General features: G+C 34.8%; 1 protein-coding gene across 2 annotated transcripts in view; it reads left to right on the plus strand.

The window, feature by feature from the left end:
• LNPK (lunapark, ER junction formation factor) overlaps positions 1 to 20,132 on the plus strand; it is a 90,515-nt gene that overhangs the window by 52,245 nt on the left and 18,138 nt on the right. For both annotated transcript variants that reach the window (XM_082658480.1, XM_082658481.1), the window contains exons 9-10: positions 5,107 to 5,319; positions 19,381 to 19,486. In XM_082658480.1, the coding sequence (XP_082514606.1) occupies positions 5,107 to 5,319; positions 19,381 to 19,486 (319 nt within the window). The remainder of the gene's footprint in view (positions 1 to 5,106; positions 5,320 to 19,380; positions 19,487 to 20,132) is intronic.

The raw sequence follows: 20,132 nt of genomic DNA on the forward strand, positions 1-20,132 counted from the left end.
TACAGGTAACAAAGGCATTTCTATCCCCATCCATTTTTCTGTGTTCATATTAAATGCCAACATTACCATGAAACCTTTCTTCATCCCATCACTGATTTTAATATCCCCCTTCCTGAACCCTTCATGGTACTTTGTTGTGTCCTTTTTTTGTGGCATTTACCTTGTATTAGTGTATGTTATAATTTTGTATTATCTTTGCTTGCCACCTTTATATTGCAACTCTGAATTCCACTCAGTAGTGCTTTACTCATAGTGGTTGCTTAATAAGTGTGTTGTCAAAAGAAATAAAAGGAAACTTTTTTTAAGAATTCATAAATTTTGTTTAAATGTTGTAAAAAAGTGATTAACCAAATGAGACCTTGGTGAACTGCAAGGTGCAGGTTGTTTAAAATTGAGAGAGGTAGGAGACAAACTAGAGTAGGAATAAGTCATCAAGGTGATGAAGAAAAATGTTTCGATAAATTAAGAGTACATTTTGCTTAATAGTTCTTTAAAAAGCAGAGCAACAAAAAAGTAAACTCAACTAAAGGCTGGCAAGTGGTGTATGTTATTAGAAAATTTTCTGCTTGAAGATAGCTTTTTTGTATGGTCTCCTGAAATTAGCTGAAATTCTCAATGTAGCAGGCAACAAAAATTCAGTTGATTAACAGTCTTATTCCATGTACAGCCTTACTTATTCTTGCATGTAACATAACATATTTATATTTTCTGGGGATGAGGACATGGATGTGTTTGGGAGGGCTTTATTCTGCCTACTGTACCACATAAGTTGGGTAATAGGCAGTTGGAAGTTCGTTATTAAAGTGCAGGAGGAACATAAATTTGTTTCATAGACTTTATTAAGCTCATACTCTGTGCCAGTACCTTGCCACATCCTGGGGCTATAAAGATGCAGTTCCTGTCTATTAGCTCTTGGTTAAAAAAGTTATGTATATGTAAATATACATCACGTCACATTATGTAAATAATGTAAATGATGTAAATATACATCACGTCACATTCGTGACGACCTTCACCACGGTGAAGGTCGTCACGAATCACAATGCATATGTTTTAATAACAATTTGCTTTGAGAACATGGTGGGAAAGGACTCTTCAGGTCTACTCTAAGGTACCAAGAAGAGACCTTGGTACCTTGAGGGACTGCAAATAGTGCCATATGCCTGAAAAAGGGGGGTAGGGTTTATGTGAGGGAGGGATAATTATGAAGGATTTTGTATGCAGCATTACAGAGTTTGAGACTTTATCTTATATGCAACATGGGAACCACTGGAGGCTTTGCATTTTAGAAAGAACAGCTTTTGTTTGTTTGGTTTTGGTTTTTTCTTTTTTGTAACATGGAGAATGGATTGGAGAGAGCAAGGCTGAACACATGGGTATCAATTAGGATACCAACTAATATAGGTAAGAGACAAGGGCCTACACTAGATAGCTTATTGCAAAGAAGTTGAAAAGGGAAGAGATTTAAGAGATAATTCAGATTTAAGAATAGATTGATAGGACTTGATGGCTATTAGATTTGGAAAGTGTGGAGTTGAAGGAGGAGTAAAGATTTTTAGCTTGAGCAACTGGTTAGATGTTAGTGTTATAAGCAAGATAAGGAACATAAGAATCAGAGTAGTAGGTTTGTGTTGAAGATAATGACTTTGCTTTTGGATCTGTTGAGTGAGAGTTAAATCCAGGTGATATGGTTTATAGGTAGTTAATTATTTCAAATGGAGCTTAGAAAAAAGTTGAGGTTATAGATACAGATTAGGAGTCATTGGGAAGCATAGGTGATATTTATTGAAACCATGGGATCGAGTGAAATTGTCCAGGGAGAGAAAATAGAGTAAGAGGACCTATAAGAACAGCTGTCCCCAACCTTTTTGGCACCAGGGACAGGTTTCGTGGAAGACAATTTTTCCACAGACCGGGGTAGGATAGGGGGTCGGGGTATGGTTCAGGCGGTAACGCAAGCGATGGGGAGCGGCAGATGAAGCTTCACTCGCTCGCCCGCCACTCACCTCCTGCTGTGCGGCCCGGTTCCTAACAGGCCGTGGACCGATACTGGTCTGCGACCCTGTGGTTGGGGACCCCTGTATAAGAACATTAACATTTAAGTGTAGATGGAGAAAGAGGAGCCCAGGAAAAAGAAGAAATGATCAAAGTTAAAAGCAGAACTAAACTGGCATCTAGAAAGCTGAAGTGTAAGTAGGGATGATATCCATTGTCATATTCTGCAAAGGGTCAAGTAAGTAGAAGACAGATGAGGCCCTTGTTCTTTGTAACAACCATGGAGGTAAGTATTCTCATTATGTGAGGAAGCTGAACTGAGAGATGTCAACTTGGAAAAGGCTGCATGCAGATCTAATAAACAGGGTGGAGCTAAAATTTAAATCAAGACAGTTTGATTTCAGAATCTATGCTTTTAACAACTATCTTATTTTATTATTTTAAACTTTTTTCTTCCTTTTGTTTATCATAAAATAGTAGTTTTTAATCTCATTTTGAGTCTGCTTCATTTTGAATTTAAAATTGTAGACATGTCCTCATATTTGGTATGATTTTTATTGAATAGTTGACTGATCATTGATAAGGATGTTAAAACATCCTCTGGCCAAGAGGTGGCTTTATGGGACAGCCCTTATACTTAACCAGACTGACACAGAATGCTTGATAAATCTTTTTGGGGGATGGTATTTTACATTTAAATGTGGGAAATGTTCAATATAACCGATATGACTACTTTGTTGAGTACTAGAAACTTTTTAAGAGAATTATAATACAAAGCATTTGTAAGTGCCATGTAGCTAAAAGTAGATAAATCTTACATATTTTAAATTGAGACTACCAGAATATTCCATAACACTTTACCAAATATAGATTTGGTATTGTATTGCTAGCTATTTTCAACCATTGTCATGGTAACTCTTTGTTACCTGCTTTTCTTTTGTAAACATTGAAACTTTTTCTCCCTTTCCTGACTCTTCTGTATCAGTTTTCCCTTTTGTCTGCCTAATTTTAGATTTAGAAATTATTAAGCCACATCTCTTTTATGGAATGCTAGATATGGTGTTCTTTGTTAAATAGTTAGTTATAGACCTTACCTTTCAGTAGCATATGAGTGATGTTAAAAAAAAGAGTGCCTTAGTTAATTTTCACTGGGTAAATGAACACTCAGAGGATGCAGTCTCAAGTCTTTGTTCAAGAAGTGAAAGGATAATAGTAACTTTTAAGATAGTCTAATAAATGTTAAGCATTTATTTATCTGGAAGAAAAATGTAACTTTTGAGTTATGTTTTACCTACCTAAAAATCTGCTAAAGAAATGATTTACAATATTCGATGCCTTGTTTTTTTAAATTAATTCCAGTGACCAGAGCTTTATGTGATTTCATTGATCTCAGTACCTTTTGCAGCATTTAATGGCTTTTCTTATGTGTAACCATCTTTTAAGGTGTTCCTTGTGAATAAAAGATAATTAAGTGACCAGCTAATTTGCAGGAGTTATTAAGATACACTTAGTCTACGTAAAATCTGAAGTTTTCTATAAACTGTAAGGAAAATAGCCAAATATAAGGGCAGTTCCATTTATATAATGATGACATGCTTGTAATTTATTGTTGCAGTGGCTAGGTTAGAGATTAAATTAAGAACCAATGGAAAATTAGTTGGTCCCACTAATTACAGATAAATGGTGATTTGAAATACTTAGCTGTATGAAAACACTGTCATCTGAAATATGTATTCAATAAATGTGAACTATCAACTTACAGATATTATCTTATTTAATTCTCATAGCAATTCTGAGTTAGGATATTATTATCCTAATTTTACAGATAAAGAGACAGAGACTTAGTGATGTTAGCCCATCTGTGGTCTTGTAGCTGCAGCCAGGATTCTAACCAAACCTTTTTGACCGCAGGGCCCAGGTTCTTAACTAGTAGACTAGATTATAGTAAACTGAAATCTGATGCTCAAGCTGTACTTTTGATTGCAATGAACTTTTCATGAAAATCTTTAACTGTCAAATAGAGTCCAAATCTAAACTATTTTGCTTCTGGAGGTATGCATTTTTTACCAGTCATGCCAATTAAAATTTAACTTCTTTAATTTTAGCCTACAGTTTCAGGATTTGTGATAATTTAAGGTGATATGTAGAATTAAAAAGCTAGAAGTGCATCTTTATTTGAGCTCTTACCATCGACATTCAAGTAAGATATTGGTGGGTATGGGGAATGACAGAATTGAATTTTATGTTATCGAGTAGGCAGGGGATCATGAAACTTTCTGTAAAGCACCGGATAGTAAATATAGTAAATGGCTTTGGGAGCCGTATGGTCTCTGTTGTAACTACGCAACTCTTCTAAAGTAGCCATAGACAGTATGTAAACAACAGCGTTACTGTGTTTCAGAAAGAGGCAGCAGCCTGGATTTGGCACATTTGTCCACTTCTTGTAATTTTTGCAAGAAAAAGATAAGATTTGTTTATGATAATATATTGTTTATGCAGAGTGGAAGTTTTCCTTTGTAAACTGTATTGGCAAAAAAAGTTTACCCAAAAAGATAGCAATAGTATAAAGGAGAATGGGAAGCTAATGGTACCTAATAGTAAAGAATACTTTTTCAGCATTTCTATGACTACTTTAATTACCTCATAAATACTTGATAATTACAGAATATACTTATTTACTCATTTCTTAGCATTACCATTTTTTTATCTTGAAAAAACAATTCTACAGTTTTCACTGGCGTTTTCACTAATTCTGATAAACTTTCTTTATCATAACTTGGGAAGGATTATTGTAAAAAGGTATGATGCATAACTGGGTGACGATTTTATTTTATTTGAATTTATTTTGAAAAATAATATCAGCAGGTAGACTTAGATCAAGGCTTGTTGTGTAAATATATACATGTAGTTGAATTGTAGGTTCAGAAGTGGAGTACTCTACAGCCAGCTTTCAGTGTCACATTTTATAGATTGCTTATTACAAGTAGTTTTGACCCTACAGATGCCTTCTAGTGCCACAAAACATTATTAAATGTAAGTCATTTGTGATATTGACTAATGGTGGTATGTTGGATGTTGAACCTAATACATACTTTTTATTCTTATTCTCAGAGATTCGTCAGCGACCTGCAGCTCAAAGAAACCTTTCTCCAGCACCAGCAGGCTCTAGCCAGGGCTCTCCCTGCAAAGTTCCAGTATCTCCTGGACCACCAAAGGACACTTCGGCCCCTGGTGGACCCCCAGAAAGAACTGTTATTCCAGCCCTATCGTCAAATGTGTTACCAAGACGTTTTGGATCCCCTGCTACTTCAGTGCCTGGAATGGGTAAACAGAGCACTTAATGTTATTTACAGTTTATATTGTTTTCTCTGGTTACCAATAAAACGGACCATTTTCAGACAGTATGGAAATGGCATTTCATTTGGAAATAGCAGAGCAGTTATCTGATTAAGCAGGAGTTCCATATTCAATTAGCCATAACTCTTTACAGCTGGCACCTTGTGATACTGAAACCTATTTCTTGAGCTCATTTAACTGTTATGGCTTCTTTGTTTAAATGGCAATAAAACTTTGTAGTATTCTGTAGTCAACAGTATAGCATATCTTTTTATATTCAGCTTTAGAATGGTCCCAGATTTATATAAAATGACGATAGAAGAGAACATTTTTGGAATATATTCGTGCTTTTTGCTAGCCCCTTCATATACATTTTTAAATATGACAATTACTTAACATATTTCAGGAAGAATATTCATGCATTGTGGTGTATAATACTACTAATGTTAATGTGGGCTTGGTAGATTTTTCTTTTTTTAAGCCATAGAACCTTAGTATCTTCTGACAGATACTTTAACGTAAAGTTCTATTGAATTAATAACAATAATTCAATAGAATTACTACTATTACCCTTTACTAGTATTTCATTTCTTTGGACTCTCTTTTTCAGTGCTGTAGATCTCTAGGGGAAGACCCCATTTTTGGAGTGTAATAGATTATATTACCCTGCAGCTTTCTTTTGGAGTGTGATTGGGACACGGAAGTCCACTATATCAGCAGATCACATTAGTTTATGTAGATTTCCATGTCTGATTATTGAATATGATAGTAAATTATTTATTTTATTTTAGAATATTTAATTTTAATTTAGATTACTTTCATATTTCATGACTAATTACATATAATTTATAATGATTTTGAGGCTAGTTAGTAGTTGATATCAGGTATTCAGGGCACTTATGTAATAAAATCAATAAGCAATCTAAATGTTACTAATGCAGTAGACTTTTTTTCCTGCTTTTTCTTCAAAAAAAGCAGCATAAGATTTTAGAAAACTAGAAAACTATTAATTTATAAATACATTAAGAAAGCTAGCTACAAATGAAATGAATACAAAACATAACTTTTAATTATTGGTTATTGAAAAAATACTTTTAAACTTGACATATAATGATGTCACTCAAGGCAGCCATATATTTTGTGAAGTTGAGTAAATTAAAGTGATTGAAAATTATTCATCTTTCAGTTGTTATCTAGTTGATCCAAGATACCCATATTTGTAAAGTAAAGCTCTCAGTTGTTTAATGAAAGAACATTTTTTGTGAGAATGCATGAGTTATATACATTTGTATAACTAGTTTTAAAGAAATTAAAGTTTAGCAATTTATATAAAATAATAAAAATTATATACTAGCACATGTAAGAACAGGATTATAGCAGGAGCAATGGCCTACCATTTCATGATCATGTAAATATAACATATTTTACTGAAGTTTTTAATTAGTTTCTGTGTAAAAGACTTTGTATTTAAGTTGTACATTGCCAAAAGTATGAATGAGTTAAGTGATTTCTTACAGCGAAGATTAATAATTCATATTTTCATTATGCCATATTTGTGGAAGAGAATCAATTTAATATGTATTACCACAGGGCTCCCATATGTTTGGAAATTAATAACCAGCAGGTACTTGATAATTTGCCAAGCTGTGTAAAAATGACCAGTACTCCTACAATGATTGCTCTTGATGTTTTTATTAATTACTGTTACCCATAACAGCATGAATACAAAGATGTGTTATTTTAAAAGTTATTAGTATGCAAGGGAGTTAAGATAGTTTTATGAAATCTGTTGTTTTATTTATCCAGATTCCTTTCTAGACATTTTCATTTTAAACATGTAGAAGTAAAATACTCCAGCAAAAGTTAAGTTGGCTTAAATGCTTTCAAAATCTAATTTGGCATGTTTATTCAAGTTGAAAATTTGGTAATGAGGGATGACACTTAATGTCTACATTCAAGTTAATGTTTTGATGATAATGATTGAATGTTGTTAGTACGACTATACCAATAACTGATGAAATCTGAAAAATGTACTTGATTTGTAATACTAAAAACTTATTCTAGAACCTAAATTTCATTTACTAGCTATAATTCTACATCATTTGCCTTTTTAAAGATGGTAACAACCTTTAGATTTGTGATTATTTACAAAGCAAATCTCTTTCTTATCTTTTAACATATTAATATCATATTACTGCCCTAAAGCCATTTTTTAATGCTTTAAAGTATTTGTCACAGCCATTTTGAAAACCCTTTATGCATGTATTGCAGGGTTTATTCCAACAAGACCGCATTTTGTTTCAAAGTCTTCTACGAGGTCTCCACGTAACCTCCATTGCTGCCTATCTTACTCTTATCTGGCCTTGTTTTACAAAGGCAAACATCACATCTCATTTATTTTATTCTCTCACTTTCTTCTCAGTGCCTTCTGTGTAGTCTCTCAGTTCAGAGTATCTCCTGCACACAGTTCTGTTTCAGTTTTCAGAGACTGTGAACAATTCATAAAGTTTGAATGTGCAATCTTTGTTTTTGTTGCTACTGTTTTTATATGATGTAATCATTAACTAAATTCTGGGTTATTCCTCCACTCCCCATTCTCCATTCATCTCCTCTGATACTGGCTAATTTATTACATGAACACAATGTATCTCTTTATTTATTTAGATCTTCTCTAGTTTCTCTCAACAATGTTTTGCAGTGTTCAGTATATAGGTTTTGCACCTTTTGGGGTTAAACGTACATCTAATTTTTTCATGTTTTTATCATATTTTAAATGATATTTTATTAACTATTTCCATTGTTCATTGCTAACATATATAGAAATAGAGTTGATTTTTGTATATTGATCTTGTATCCTGTAATATTGCTAAACTCACTTGTTAGTGCTGATAGCTTTTTTTTCTTATAGATTCCATAGTATTTTCTACATAGGCTGTCAGATTGTAAGTAAGGACAATTTTACTTCTTCTTTTAAAATCTGGATTCCTTTCATTTCTTTTTCTTGCCTTATTATACTACCTAGAACCTTTAGTGCAGTGTTAAATAGAAGTGGTGAGAGCAGACATCCTTGCCTTATTGCTGATCTTAGGAGGAGAGCATTTACTTTTTCTTCATTCAGCCTGATGTAAGCTATAGGGTTTTTTTTTTAATAGATACCCTTTGTCAGATTGAGGAAGTACTCTTCCAATGCTAGTTACAAAGGTTTTTATCAGTAAAAGATGATGGATTTTGTCAAATGCTTTTTCTGCATCTATTGAGATGCTCATGTAGGGTTTTAGTTTGTTTTTTTGTTTTAACATCACTGTTTTAACATTCACTGTTTCATATGGTGAAATACACTGATTGATTTTTTAAAAATAAATTTATTTATTTATTTTTGGCTGCGTTGGGTCTTTGTTGCTGTGCGTGGGCTTTCTCTAGTTGCGGCAAGCGAGGGCTACTCTTCATTGCAGTGTATGGGCTTCTCATTGTGGTGGTTTCTCTTGCTGCGGAGCACAGGCTCTAGGCACAGGGGCTTTAGTAGTTGTGGCATGCAGGCTCTAGAGTGCAGGCTCAATAGTTGTGGCACATGGGCTTAGTTGCTCCGTGGCATGTGGGATCTTCCCAGACCAGGGATCGAATCCATGTCCCCTCCATTGGCAGGTGGATTCTTAATCACTGCTCCACCAGGGAAGTCCCTGATTGTTTTTTGTTTGTTTGTTTGTTTTGTTTTTTGCAGTACGCGGGCCTCTCACTGCCGTGGCCTCTCCCGTCATGGAGCACAGGCTCCGGACGCGCAGGCTCAGCGGCCATGGCCCACGGGCCCAGCCGCTCCACGGCATGCGGGATCCTCCCGGACTGGAGCACGAACCCGTGCCGCCTGCATCGGCAAGCAGACTCCCAACCACTGCGCCACCAGGGAAGCCCCCTTATTGGTTTTTTTAACATTGATTTTTAGATGTTAAACCACTAGCTTTCCTGAGGTAAATTTCACTTGGTCATGATGTTTTATTATTTTATATATATTGTTGGGTTCAATTTGCTAAAATTTCGTTAGAAATATTTACATCAATTTTCCTTAGGGATATTGGTCTGTAGTTTTGTTTTTGTTTTTTCTTGTAATTTTTTTTTCTGGTTTTGCTATCAGAGTAATGCTGGCCTCACTATGAGAAGGTATTTTCTCATCTTTAATTTTATGGACAAGTTTGTGTAGAAATGGTATTATTTCTTTCTTCGAATTTTATTTTTTAATAGAGCAGGTTCTATTAGTTACCTGTTTTATACATATTAGTGTGTATATGTCAATCCCAATCTCCCAATTCATCACACCCCCCTCCCACACACCGGCTTTCCCCCCTTGGTGTCCATACATTTGTTCTGTACATTTGTGTCTCTATTTCTGCCATGCAAACCAGTTCATCTGTACCATTTTGCTAGATTCCACATACATACGTTAATATACGATATTTGTTTTTCTTTTTCTGACTTACTTCACTCTGTATAACAGTCTCTAGGTCCATCCACGTCTCTACAAATGACCAAATTTTGTTCCTTTTTATGGCTGATATTCCATTCTATATATGTACCACATCTTCTTTATCCATTTGTCTGTCAGTGGGCATTTAGGTACTTCCATGACCTGGCTATTGTAAATAGTGCTGCAGTGAACGTTGGGGTGCATGTATCTTTTTGAGTTACGGTTTTCTCTGGGTATATGCCCAATAGTGGGATTGCTGGGTCATATGGTAATTCTGTTTTTAGTTTTTTAAGGAACCTCCGTACTGTTCTCCATAGTGGCTGTATCGATTTACATTCCCACCAGCAGTGCAAGAGGGTTCCCTTTTCTCCACACCCTCTCCAGCATTTGTTGTTTGTAGATTTTCTGATGATGCCCATTCTAACTGGTGTGAGGTGATACCTCATTGTAGTTTTGATTTGCATTTCTCTAATAATTAGTGATGTTGAGCAGCTTTTCATGTGCTACTTGGCCATCTGTATGTCATCTTTGGAGAAATGTCTATCTGGTCTTTTGCCCATTTTTTTATTGGGTTGTTTGTTTTTTGTAATATTGAGCTGCATGAGCTGTTTATATATTTTGGAGATTAATCCTTTGTCTGTTGATTCGTTTGCAAATATTTTCTCCCATTCTGAAGGTTGTCTCTTCATCTTGTTTTGTAGTTTCCTTTGCTTTGCAAAAACTTTTAAGTTTCATTAAGTCCCATTTGTGTATTTTTGTTTTTATTTCCATTACTCTAGGAGGTGGATCAAAAAAGATCTTGCTGTGATTTATGTCATAGAGTATTCTTCCTATGTTTTCCTGTAAGAGTTTTATAGTCTCTGGTCTTATATTGAGGTCTCTAATCCATTTTGAGTTTATTTTTGTGTATGGTGTTAAGGAGTATTCTAATTTCATTCTTTTACATGTAGCTGTCTTGTTTTCCCAGCACCACTTATTGAAGAGACTGTCTTTTCTCCATTGTATATTCCCGCCTTCTTTATCAAAAATAAGGTGACCATATGTGCGTGGGGTTTATCTCTGGGCTTTCTATCTTGTTCCATTGATCTATGTTTCTGTTTTTGTGCCAGTACCATATTGTCTTGATTACTGTAGCTTTGTAGTATAGTCTGAAGTCAGGGAGTCTGATTCCTCCAGCTCCGTTTTATTCCCTCATGACTGCTTTGGCTATTCGGGGTCTTTTGTGTCTCCGTACAAATTTTAAGATGATTTATTCTTGTTCTGTAAAAAATGCCATTGGTAATTTGATAGGGATTTCATTGAATATGTAGATGGCTTTGAGGAGTATAGTCATTTTCACAATATTGATTCTTCCAATCCAAAAACATAGTATATCTCTCCATCTGTTGGTATCATCTTTAATTTCTTTCATCAGTGTCTTATAGTTTTCTGCATACAGGTCTTTTGTCTCCCTAGGTAGGTTTATTCCTAGGTATTTTATTCTTTTTGTTGTAGTGGTAAATGGGAGTGTTTCCTTAATTTCTCTTTCAGATTTTCCATCATTAGTATATAGGAATGCAAGAGATTTCTGTGCATTAACTTTGTATCCTGCAACTTTATGAAATTCATTGATTAGCTCTAGGAGTTTTCTGGTGGCATCTTTAGGATTCTCTAGGTATAGTATCATGTCATCTTCAAACAGTGACACTTTTACTTCTTCTTTTCCAGTTTGTATTCCTTTTATTTCTCTTTCTTCTCTGGTTTCCATAGCTAGGACTTCCAAAACTATGTTGAATGATAGTGGCAAGAGTGGACATCCTTGTCTTGTTCCTGATCTTAAAGGAAATGCTTTCAGTTTTTCACCATTGAGAATGATGTTTGCTGTGGGTTTGTCGTATACGGCCTTTATTATGTTGAGGTAAGTTCCCTCTGTGCCCACTTTCTGGAGAGTTTTTATCATAAATGGGTGTTGAATTTTGTCGAAAGCTTTCTCTGCATCTATTGCAATGATCATATGGTTTTTATTCTTCAATTTGTTAATATGGTGTATCACATTGATTGATTTGCGTATATTGAAGAATCCTTGCATTCTTTGGGTAAACCCCAGTTGATCATGGTGTATGATCCTTTTAATGTGCTATTGGATTCTGTTTGCTAGTATTTTGTTTGAGGATTTTTGCATCTATGCTTATCGTTGATATTGGCCTGTAGTTTTCTTTCCTTGTGACATCTTTGTCTGGTTTTGGTATCAGGGTGATGGTGGCCTCATAGAATGAGTTTGGGAGTGTTCCTTCCTCTGAAAATTTTTGGAAGAGTTTGAGAAGGATGGGTGTTAGCTCTTCTCTAAATGTTTGATAGAACTCACCTGTGAAGCCATCTGGTCCTGGACTTTTGTTTGTTGGAAGATTTTATATCACAGTTTCAATTTCATTACTTGTGATTGGTCTGTTCATATTTTCTATTTCTTCCTGGTTCAGTCTTGGAAGGTTATACCTTTTTAAGAATTTGTCAGTTTCTTCCCGGTTGTCCATTTTATTGGCACAGAGTTGCTTATAGTTGTCTCTTAGGATGCTTTGTATTTCTGCAGTGTCTGTTGTAACTTCTCCTTTTTCATTTCTAATTTTATTGATTTGAGTCCTCTCCCTCTTTTGCTTGATGAGTCTGGCTAATGGTTTATCAATTTTGTTTATCTTCTCAAAGAATGAGCTTTTAGTTTTATTGATCTTTGCTGTTGTTTTCTTTGTTTCTATATCATTTATTTCTGCTCTGATCTTTATGATTTCTTTCCTTGTAGTAACTGTGGGTTTTGTTTGTTCTTCTTACTCTAGTTACTTTAGTTGTAAGGTTAGATTGTTTATTTGAGATTTTTCTTGTTTCTTGAGGGAGCATTGTATTGCTATAACCTTCCCTCTTAGAACTGCTTTTGCTGCATGCCATAGGTTTTGGATCATCGTGTTTTCATTGTCATTTGTCTCTAGGTATTTTTTGATTTTCTCTTTGATTTCTTCAGTGATCTCTTGGTTATTTAGTAACGTATTGTTACTCCATGTGTCTGTGTTTTTTATGTTTTTTCCCCTTTAATTGATTTCTAATCTCATAGCGTTGTGGTCAGAAAAGATACTTGATATAATTCCAATTTTCTTAAATTTACCAAGGCTTGATTTGTGACCCAAGATGTGATCTATCCTGGAGAATGTTCCATGTGCATTTGAGAAGAAAGTGTAATCTGCTGTTTTTGGATGGAATGTCCTATAAATATCAATTAAATCTATCTGGTCTATTATGTCATTTAAAGCTTGTGTTTCCTTATTAATTTTTTGTCTGGATGATCTTTCCTTTGGTGTAAATAAGGTGTTAAAGTCCCCCACTATTATTGTGTTATTGTCGATTTCCTCTTTTAGAGCTGTTAGCATTTGCCTTATATATTGAGGTGCTCCTATGTTGGGTGCATATACATTTATAATTGTTATATCTTCTTCTTGGATTGATCCCTTTCGTAGTGTCCTTCCTTGTCTCTTGTAACATTCTTTATTTAAAGTCTATTTTATCTGATATGAGTATCGCTACTACAGCTTTCTTTTGATTTCCATTTGCATTGAATATCTTTTTCCATCCCCTCGCTTTCAGTCTGTTTGTGTCCCTAGGTCTGAAGTGGGTCTCTTGTAGACAGCATATATACGGGTCTTGTTTTTGTGTCCCTTCAGCAAGCCTGTGTCTTTTGGTTGGAACATTTAATCCATTCACATTTAAGGTAATTATTGATATGTATGTTCCTATTACCATTTTCTTAATTGTTTTGGGTTTGTTTTTGTAGGTCCTTTTCTTCTCTTGTGTTTCCCACTTAGGCAAGTTCCTCTGGCATTTGTTTTAGCTCTGGTTTGGTGGTGCTGAACTCTCTTAGCTTTTGCTTGTCTGTAAAGTTTTTGATTTCTCAGTTGAATCTGAATGAGATCCTTGCCTGATAGAATAATCTTTGTTGTAGGTTCTTCCCTTTAATCACTTTAAATACATCATGCCACTGCCTTCTGGCTTGTAGGGTTTCTGCTGAGAAATCAGCTGTTAACCTTATGGGAGTTCCCTTGTATGTTATTTGTCATTTTTGCCTTGTTGCTTTTAAGAATTTTTCTTTGTCTTTAGTTTTTGTCAATTTGATTACTATGTGTATTGGCATGTTTCTCCTTGGATTTTTCCTGTATGGAACTCTCTGCACTTCCTGGACATGGGTGGCTATTTCCTTTCCCATTTTAGTGACGTTTCCAACTGTAATCTCTTCAGATATTTTTTCGCATCCTTTCTCTCTCTCTTCTTTTTCTGGGACCCCTATAATGCGAGTATTGGTGTGTTTAATGTTGTCCCAGGGGGTCCCTTAGGCTGTCTTCATTTCTTTTCATTTTTTTTTCTTTATTCTGTTCTGTGGCAGTGAATTCCACCATTCTCTCTTCCAGGTCACTTATCTGTTCTTCTGCTTCAGTTATTCTGCCATTGATTCCTTCCATTGTATTTTTCATTTCAGTTATTGTATTGTTCATCTCTGTTTGTTTGTTCTTTAATTATTCTAGGTCTTTGTTAAACATTTCTTTCATCTTCTGAGTCTTTGCCTCCATTCTTTTTCTGAGGTCCTGGATCATCTTCGCTATCATTATTCTGAATTATTTTTCTGGATGGTTGCCTATCTCCACTTTATTTAATTGTTTTTCTGGGGTTTTATTTTGTTCCTTCATCTGGTACATAGTCCTCTGCCTTTTCATTTTGTCTTTCTGTGAATTTGGTTTTTGTTCCACAGGCTGCAGGACTGTAGTTCTTCTTGCTTCTTCTGTCTGTCCTGTGGTCTGGTATTATTTCTTAATAATAAATTAAAATTTTACAGGTTAAAGTACCTGGGCTTGGTGTTTTCTTTGTGGAAGGTTTTTTTTTGCAACTAAAAATTCAGTTTTTTAAAGGGAAAACTACAGACTAATATCCCTCATGAATATGGATGCAAAAATTCTTAACAAAATTTTAACAAATTAAATAGTTATCTAATTGTTGTTGAGTGAGTTGTGGTAGTTTGGTAGTCTTTCGAGGAATTTATTTCATCTAACTTATAGAATTTATTGGCATAAAGTTATTCGTAATATACCCTTCTTATTCTTTTAATATCTTTACTATCTCGATTTATGTCATTTGTCTCATTTTGTTTTTTATAAATTTATTTATTTATTTATTCATTTATTTATTTTTGGCTGCATTGCGTCTTCGTTGCTATGCACAAGCTTTCTCTAGTTGCAGCAAGTGGGGGCTGCTCTTCGTTGCAGTGTGAAGGCTCCTCACTGCAGTGGCTTTCTTGTTGTGTAGCATGGGCTTTTAGGTGCCTGGGCTTCGGTAGTTGTGGCACATGGGCTCAGTAGTTTTGGCTCGCGTGCTCTAGACCGCAGGCTCAGTAGTTGGGACTCACGAGCTTAGTTGCTTCTTGGCATGTGGGATCTTCCTGGTTCAGGACTCGAACCTGTGGCCCCTGTATTGTCAGATGGATTCATAACCACTGCGCCACCAGGGAAGTCTGTCTCATTCTTAACGTTAGTATTTTGTATCTTCCTTTTTTTTTTCCCTGATTAGTCTGGCTAGAGGTTTATCAATGCAATTGGTCTTCTGAAAGAGCTAGCTTTTCTCTATTATTTTTGTATTTCCTCTTTTATTAATTCCCTCTCTGATCTTTATTATTTCCTTTATTCTGTTTACTTCAGGTTTCATTTGCTGTTTCCTTTGTGGTTCTTAAGGTGGAAGCTGAATTCATGGATTTTAGGCCTATCCTGTTTTGTAGGTGTTTAGTGGTATAGTGTTTAGTGTTATAAATTTTCCTCTAAGTATTGCTTTAGGTGCATGTCATAAATTTGACATGTTTTTTTGTTTGTTTTCATTCAGTTAAAAATGCTTTCTAATTTCTTTTTTGATTTTTCTTTAAAGCCTGGATTTTTTATATGTCTATTATTTAGTCTCCAAAAATTTGGATATTTTCATGATGTCTTTTTGTTGCTGGTTTCTAATTTAATTCTGTTATCAGAAAACATACTTTGTATTATTGAACCTTCTTAAATGTATTGAGACTTGTTTTATACCTCATACTATCATTTGTCTTGGTGTATGTTTTATGTTCACTTGAAAGGAATATATATTCTGTTCCTGTTGGGTAGAATGGCTATAAATGTCAATTAGGTCAAGTTGGTAGTAGATAGTATTCTATGTCATCAATGATTTTCTGTCTGTTTGTTCTGTCAATTATTGAGAGAATGCTGTTGAAATCTCTGACTATAATTGTGTCTTTGTTTCTTTTTGTAGTTCTGTTAGTTTTTGAAACTCTGTTATGATGCACATATATGTTTAGGATTATTATGTCTTCTTGATGAATTGACTCCTTGTCATTATGAAATTACCCTTTTTATCCCTGATTATATTCTTTGCTCCTGAATCTACTCTGATTGCTATTAATACAAGTGCTCCAGGTTTCTTTTAATTAGTGTTAGTGTATTTATATATTTTTCCTGTCATTTACTTTTAACCTGTTTGTGTCCTTATATTTAAGATGGGGTTTTTGTAAGCGGCATCTATTGGGTCTTGCTTTTTTATCCATTCTGACAATATTTGCCTTATAGTGAGGATGTTCAGGCCACATAAATTTAATGTAATGATTAGTATGTTTAGGTTTGAGTTTAAATCTTTTATTGTGCTATTTTTTTTCCTATTTGTCCCATCTGTTCTGCTACCTTTCTCCTGTTTTCTGCCTTCTTGTGGGTTGAGTGTCTTTTATGATTCCATTTAATTCTTTTTGTTGCCTTATCAGCTATACTGCTTTTTTGTTTTTGTTATTTTAGCAGGTATTTTAGAGTTTGCAGTATGTATCTTTAATTTGTCATAGTTCATCTCAAGTAATATGATACCCGTTCTCACATAGTTTACGAATCAAGCTACAGTGTACTTATGTTTCTCTTCTTCTGGCCTTTGTGCTATTGTTGTCATACATTTTGCTTATATATGTATTATAAACCCCAGAAGAAATTACAGATATCCCCCACATTTTGAAAGTTCACTTTACACCACTTTGCTTTTATGAAAGACCTACATTAGTACCTGTTTTCACTAACTGAAAGAAATCGGAAGACGGTTTTCGCTTTTACAAAAAAAGGTGGAAAGCAAAAATAGCGTTTAGCGTTTGTTTTGCAGTGAGCTGTTATAGAGGCAGCGCACATCCTGAGCAGCAAGAGTGGCACCGCCAAGCTACTTCCCTGGGAACTACACTCAGCATCTCAGCATCAAGCCGCCATAGCTTTGAACTTTGTCTGTGAACATCTGTGTTTTATCTCAATTTATTTTGTGCATCCATTAGCAAGATGTATCCTAAGGTAATTGCTTCTTCACTTTATGCCATTTTGGCTTACAAAAGCTTTCATGGGAAATTTTGGACAGGAAGGGAAATCATGTATTACTTTTTCTTTAAGCCACTGATTATTTTTTAAAGTGATTTAAATAATAAATTTTATGTATTTACCCACATGGTAACCATTTCAGGTACTCCTCTTTCTTTTGTGTAGATCCAGCTTTCTGTCTGATGTCATTTTTCTTCTGCCTGAAGGATTTCTTTTAACATTTCTTGTAGTACAGTTCTGCTAGTGATGAATTCTTTCAGTTTTGTATGTCCAAAAAACGCCTTCATTTTGCCTTCATTTTTAAAAGATGTTTTCATTAATACAGAGTTCTAATTTGATAGTTTTTCTTTCAGAACTTTAAAGATACTGTTTCACTGTCTTCTGGCTTGCTTATATTCTGATGAGAAATCTGTCATTCTTATCTCTGTTTCTCTGTATATAATGTATCTTTTTCTGACTGCCTTTTTTTTTTTTCCGGTACGCGGGCCTCTCACTGTTGTGGCCTCTCCCATTGCGGAGCACCGGCTCCAGACACAAAGGCCCAGTGGCCATGGCTCACGGGCCCAGCCGCTCCGCGGCATGTGGGATCTTCCTGGACCAGGGCACGAACCCATGTCCCCTGCATCGGCAGGTGGACTCTCAACCACTGCGCCACAGCTGACTGCTTTTAAGATTTTCCCTCTATCACTGGTTTTAAGCAGTTTGAGTATGCTGTGCCTTGGCACAATATTATTTATATTTCTTGTGCTTAGGGCTTGTTGATATTCTTGGGTCTGTGTGTTTGTTTACAGTTTTCGTCCAATTTGGAAAAGCTTTATGCATTATTTCTTCTAATATATTTTTCTTTCCCTCTCTCTTCTCTTCTAAACTTCAGTTATATGTATACTAGGTGCTTGAAGTTGTTCCACGGCTCACTGATGATTTGTTCACTTAAAAATCTTTTTAGACTTTGTGTTTCATTTTGTATGGTTTCTGTTGCTCTGTCTTGAAGTTTACTAATTTTTTTCTTGTAATGTCCAAACTGCTATTCATTTCATCTGTGGATTTTTAAATCAAGATATTATAGATTTCACCTGTAGAGATTCAATTTGGATCTTTTAAATTTTTTTCATGTCTCTACTTAACATATTAAGTCTTTCCTCTGGATTCTCAAGCATATGGAATATAGTCATAATAAGTGTTTTAGTATATTTGTCTATTAATGGTGTCATCTTTGTCATTTCTGGGTCACTTTTGATTGATTTTTCTCATATGGGTTGTATTTTCCTGCTAATTTGCATGTCTAATAATTTTTTATCTGATGTCAGACATTGTAGATCTAACCTTATTGGGTACAGGATGTTTTCATATTCCTATACAAAGCTCCTCTGAATACTTACCCGATGACCTGTGAGTTATGAAGTTTTCCACCCTGGCTGGTGGGAACGTGATATTTTTGATCCCATGTGAGCACTGGTAGCTTTAGTATTTTGGGGCAGTTATTTCTCTGTCCTCAGGTAGTCTTCCTCATAGGCATCCTGGGCAGATCTTTGGTGTTCTTGCTCTGTGCATTCTCTCCTCTCTGGTACTCTTTCCAGTGAACTCAACCTGTCTTGGCCTCCCCAGAGTTCCAGCTTTATCTCCTCAACTCAAGGAGACTGATGAACTTCACCTGGATTTACCCTGCCTGAGTTGCTACCTGGAAACTCTCTCCAGGCAACAGGTTGGGGGCAGTTGGCTGTTGGGAGTTGGCAGTGGGCTCATCTTAATTTGCTTTTTGTCTTTCAGGGATCTTTATCTTACATTGCCTGATATCCAGTGTCTTTAAGACCATTGCATCATATATTTTACACAGTATTTTAGTTGTTTTAGGTGGGAAGATTAAATCTGACCCTGGTTATTCTATTGTGGTACAAAGTGGAAGTCCCCTAGTTTATTATTACATAAACTTTTAAGAGTCTGAGCATTTTAAAAATTAATTTGTACAGAACTCAACATAGCTTTATTCCTTAATAGATTATGTTCCTGGTTCTAATATAGCACATGTATAAATATATTTTTTGTAGTGCAGTATTGTCAATGAAAATTTGAACACAGAGGTTAATAACAATATTATTTTTGTTTTGTTAAAATCATTTAAAAGTTCTGACAAGCATAGGTAGTTTTTGGCAACTGAATTAAAGTTTAAATGTATTTTATACATATAAGTTATATATATATTTATTTATTTACTAGGTCTTCATCCTCCTGGTCCACCTTTAGCAAGACCTATTCTGCCCCGAGAACGAGGTGCTCTGGATAGAATTGTTGAATATTTAGTTGGTGATGGTCCACAGAACAGGTAATGTTTACTAGGGTGGTAGAAAAATGAAAATGAAGAAAAGCTTATTGGTTAGGATATGTGTGTGTGCACATGCACTAGATGTTCTACAACTTTGTGGTTCTTGTTTCCTGATTTTAGAACGTAATGGAGTATTTTATAGCCCTGCGAAAGAGTACATATTCAATTATTTTTCAGTAGTAGCTTAAAGTATCTAGATAAAACATTTAAAAATGTATTATATATAACAGAAAAAATATTGTAACTCTGCTATGTTATAACCATACTATAAGGTAATTTTTAGAGAAATTGAATCATTTCATTGACTCTTTTGAACTTGAAGAGCATGTAAATAGTGAAAAGTTGGTAGGTTGTAAGAAATGGAGTTTTACAATTGTGAGTACTGGACTTGATGGTGATAATTTTAATAACAGTGAGGATAATTTCATGTATTTGGCACTTACAGTTCCAAAATGCTTTTCCAGGTATTATCTTAATTAATCCTTATAATAACTCTAGGATTATAGGTATGATGTGAGCAGAGCAATTGTCATAGTATAGACTTTTAAGTAATTCTTAGGATATTCTTAGAGTAGATATTTGACAAGGTTATTGGTTAATATTATCGTTTTAATAAAGGGAGTAGAATTTAATGTTAATGTAAAAA

This window comes from Grampus griseus (genome assembly GCF_964374135.1).
Source record: "Grampus griseus genome assembly, chromosome: 7".
NCBI classification, from domain to species: domain Eukaryota; kingdom Metazoa; phylum Chordata; class Mammalia; order Artiodactyla; family Delphinidae; genus Grampus; species Grampus griseus.